Here is a 4,003-nt window from a genome sequence, read left to right as displayed (position 1 = left end):
AATTAATTGAATTTTCTGTATTTAGGCTCTCTGCTCCTCCAGTTCAACAGAGAGCTGCATCTTTCTGGGCAGTGCCAGCCTCAATCCTGAGACAACTGTGGTGAAGATCGGAGTAAACTGATTTGGCCATATTGGGCGCCTGGTCACCAGGGCTGCCTTTTACTCTGGCAAAGTGTACATTGTCGCTATCAATGACCCTTTCATTGACCTCAACTACATGGTATTCATGTTCCAGTATGATTCTAATCACGGCAAGTTCAAAGGCATGGTCAAGGCTGAGAACGGGAAGCTTGTCATCAATGGGAAGTCCATCTCCATCTTCCAGGAGCTAGATCCCGCCAACATCAAATGGGGTGATGCTGGTGCTGAATATGTTGTGGAGTCCACTGGTGTCTTCACCACCATGGAGAGGGCTGGGGCTCACTTGAAGGGAGGAGCCAAGAGGGTCATCATCTCTGCCCCTTCTGCGGATGCCCCTATGTTTGTGATGGGTGTGAACCATGACAAGTATAACAACTCCATGAAGATTGTCAGCAATGCCTCCTGCACCACCAACTGCTTGGCCCCCCTGGCCAAGGTCATCCATGACAACTTTGGCATTGTGGAGGGACTCATGACCACAGTCCACGCCATCACTGCCACCCAGAAGACCGTGGATGGGGCCTCTGGCAAGCTGTGGCATGATGGCCAACTGGCTGCCCAGAACATCATCCCAGCTTCCACTGGCACTGCCAAGGCTGTGAGCAAGGTCATCCCTGAGCTGAATGGGAAGCTCACTGGCATGGCCTTCCATGTCCCCACCCCCAACATGTTGGTTGTGGATCTGACCTGCAGCCTGGAGAAAGCTGTCAAATACGATGACATCAGGAAGGTAGTGAGGCAGGCATCAGAGGGCCCCCTCAAGGCCATCCTGGGCTACACCGAGGACCAGGTTGTCTCCTGCGACTTTAACAGTGACACCCACTCCTCCACCTTCGATGCTGGAGTTGGCATTGCCATCAATGACCACTTTGTCAAGCTCATTTCCTGGCATGACAATAAATTCAGCTACAGCAACAGGGTGGTGGATCTTGTGGTCCACATGGCCTCCAAGCAGTAAGAGCCCCATGGACCACCAGCCCCAGTGACAGGAAGAGAGACCCTCAGCGGCTGGGGAGTCCTTACCCCAAACTGATCCCCCAACACACTGACAATCTCCTAACCCTCAGTTTCCATCCTAGACCCCCTGAAGAAGGAAGGGGCTTAGGGAGCCCTGACTTGTCATGCACCATCAATAAAGTTCACTGCACCCAGCCAAAAAAAAAAAAAAAAAAAGAATTTTCTGTATTTATTTCTTCCCCAAATTTATGCTCTCCCCCCCCATACTGTTTTAAAGTACTAGTACTTGGTTGAAGAGCAGCTCAGAGAATGAGCATCCTTCTTGTGTTATTGGATTTAAAGTTGATAATATTCAAAGGAGTAAGTCACATTACAGGCAATTTAAAAATATTGATTTAATTTTTTACTTTTCAATCACAGTTTGCATTCTATATTATTCTGTATTAATAAAACTAATAAAGTTTTGGATGTACAGCATAGTGGTTAGAAAATTATGTACTTTATAGATTTCCCTCTCCCCCAATATTTCAAGTACCCACCTGGCTCCACACAAAGTGCAATATTACTATTTTCCCTATACTGTAATTTACATCTCTGTGACTATTCTGTAACTACCAATTTGTACTTCCTAATGTCTTCATCTTTTTCACTCAGTCCCATCATCCCTCCCATCTAAATTTATTTTTATTTGTTTGAGATGTTATGCGGATCCTAGCCAGCAGGATCCTGTGTTGTGGCAGCAATAGACAAATACACAAGGACTACAGAAATCCTGTGGAGAAAAAGGGATGGCATGGCCGCTCTCTAAGTGAGAGAGACCAGAGAGAGCCCAAGAGAGCCGGACCCCTGCCTGGACAGGCTTTTATTGCTTTTCTGGGCACATTACATGAGGATGGTCCTCATTTACTATGCACAGGTTCACTGTAGATGATTACCTTTTACAGACAATAAAGGAAAGAATGCTGCTAATTACTTCAAAGAAAAGGATGTTACAGATCAAGGGGGAAAGTGGTTGAACTGGTTACACTCCATACTTGGGAGGTTTAGCAGAGACTTTAGAAAGTTAAAGATACTCAGTAAACATTCGCTGCCTTGATCCAGGGTGAGGGAGTTTTAGCAAAAGCAAGTCTCATAGCAGCCTAGGTACGATGCAGGCCTGATTCCCTACAGGAGCACCTGTCCATGGGTATGGGTCCTGCATGCCAGACCTCGTGCCCACTGGCTTTTATGAGTGAGAGCTGGACTACATTTCCCATGTGTGGAACGGTTCCCTATAGAGATGTATTGTGCTTCCATATCTATAGATTCATATTTTTATAATATCTGAAATAATTTTAGCCTATATATATATATATATATACTAAATCTCTTTCAGTTTATCTATTGACTCTAGTTGTTTATATTTATATATATATATATATATATATATATATATATATATATATAATACCTTCTTATTTTTCCTCTATAGACTTTAATGATTATTTCACACTGTTATATTCTTATCTCTCAATATTTCATTTTTATATTAGAAACTATTATGTATTTCATTGTACATTCTACTGTCTATTTCTTTAACTCTGTCTTGTACGTTGCTAAACCCTCCTATTGACTTTAATTTTAAGCAATCTGAAATATAGAAATACAATGAGTATTAGGTACTATATGAGGGGGGAGCCAAAAAAATGGAATTATCTTCTGGAGGGCAGGCCCCTTGTAGTAGAGACTTCTGCTGAGTGTTCTAGGAACCCATCTGTATCAGTGTACTAGCTGGCATGTTTGTGGTAGGCTGCATTCGGCTTCAGTGAATTTTTTTGAAGACTCTTTCAATGTATTTGCCCATTTGAGGATGGGCAAATATTTTTCTGTTGTTTTTGTTTCCCAGGATGATGAAGTCCTCACAGGGAAACATTTTGTAAATGTGGAAGAGGTGAAACAAAAAATGTCTGGGAGAAAAGGCATACAACTGTAATTGATTAACAATTAAAAAAAAAAGTCAGAAGCATTAAATGGCATCAAAATTGATGAGTTAAATAACTATTTTGAGCAGTGGAAAAACATCTCAATGGGTGTATTGAGTCAAATGGAGAGTACTCTGAAGGTGACTTAAGTTTAAACATATAAGAATAAATATACATTTTTAATTAATAAATTCTGGGGGTTTTTGGGTCCCCTCTTGTATATTATATGGTATAATATAATGTAAAATATGTGTGTATTTTTTCTTCAGTATATGTGTTTGTATAGGAGTTCATATATTTTCAAATCTGTTTATTTCCAATAATGATTTATTGCTGATTCATCTTTGAAATTATATAATGTTCCATTAAATAGTCATATATAACTATTTTATATTTAGTATCTGATCATTCCAATATTTTCAGGTTTTGGAAATATTAAAAATTTTACTTACCTAACTTTGTTTACTTGTGCTTGCTTATTTTCAGTCATAGTGGCTGAACATCTCAAGTATTTATGTTCCTTGATTGGGAACTCATTGTTTGACTTTAATGAACATGAGTACTATGAGCCTAAATTGGGACAGTCTAGTCTAAAAAAAGTTTGCTTCATTCGAATACTTGTGGAATGTCATCACACCTAACTTGGTAGCTCTGTCTACCTCAATAACTCAGTTATGTCCCTGAATCCCAGACTCTCTTTCCTATGCCCCTGATAATCTAAATCTCCCAATTTCCATCACAAGGAGGATGGATACTGAAGTGCTTATATCATTCATTTGGGCACAGTCTACCTTCAGTTCTTTATTCTAATTGGCAAGTAGAGCCTGGATATATTCAAATGTTCAGATTGTAGCCCACACCTTCATATAGAAAGTTTACTTGGAAAACTATAATCAATTGCAAAGTGCTATTTATAAAATACAGTTAAGCAATTTATCAATGTT

The 4,003-nt window shown here is 40.1% G+C and overlaps 1 protein-coding gene across 1 annotated transcript; it reads left to right on the top strand.

Annotated features, from left to right (window-relative positions):
- Positions 1–202: 202 nt before the first annotated feature.
- Positions 203–1,118, top strand: LOC112321514 (glyceraldehyde-3-phosphate dehydrogenase-like). The gene has a single exon (XM_024578939.4). It carries the CDS (start codon positions 218–220, stop codon positions 1,097–1,099), a length of 882 nt encoding a protein of 293 aa, XP_024434707.2. The 5' UTR covers positions 203–217; the 3' UTR covers positions 1,100–1,118.
- The last annotated feature ends 2,885 nt before the right edge of the window (positions 1,119–4,003 follow it).

Source organism: Desmodus rotundus, chromosome 13 (genome assembly GCF_022682495.2).
Source record: "Desmodus rotundus isolate HL8 chromosome 13, HLdesRot8A.1, whole genome shotgun sequence".
Taxonomy (NCBI): domain Eukaryota; kingdom Metazoa; phylum Chordata; class Mammalia; order Chiroptera; family Phyllostomidae; genus Desmodus; species Desmodus rotundus.
Note: the sequence above shows the minus strand (reverse complement) of the source record. Positions and strands in the feature narration are given on the sequence as shown.

What these genes read in the sequence shown, in the direction of transcription:
- LOC112321514 (XM_024578939.4), top strand. Translation starts at nt 218, where the DNA reads ATGGTATTCATGTTCCAGTATGATTCTAATCACGGCAAGTTCAAAGGC.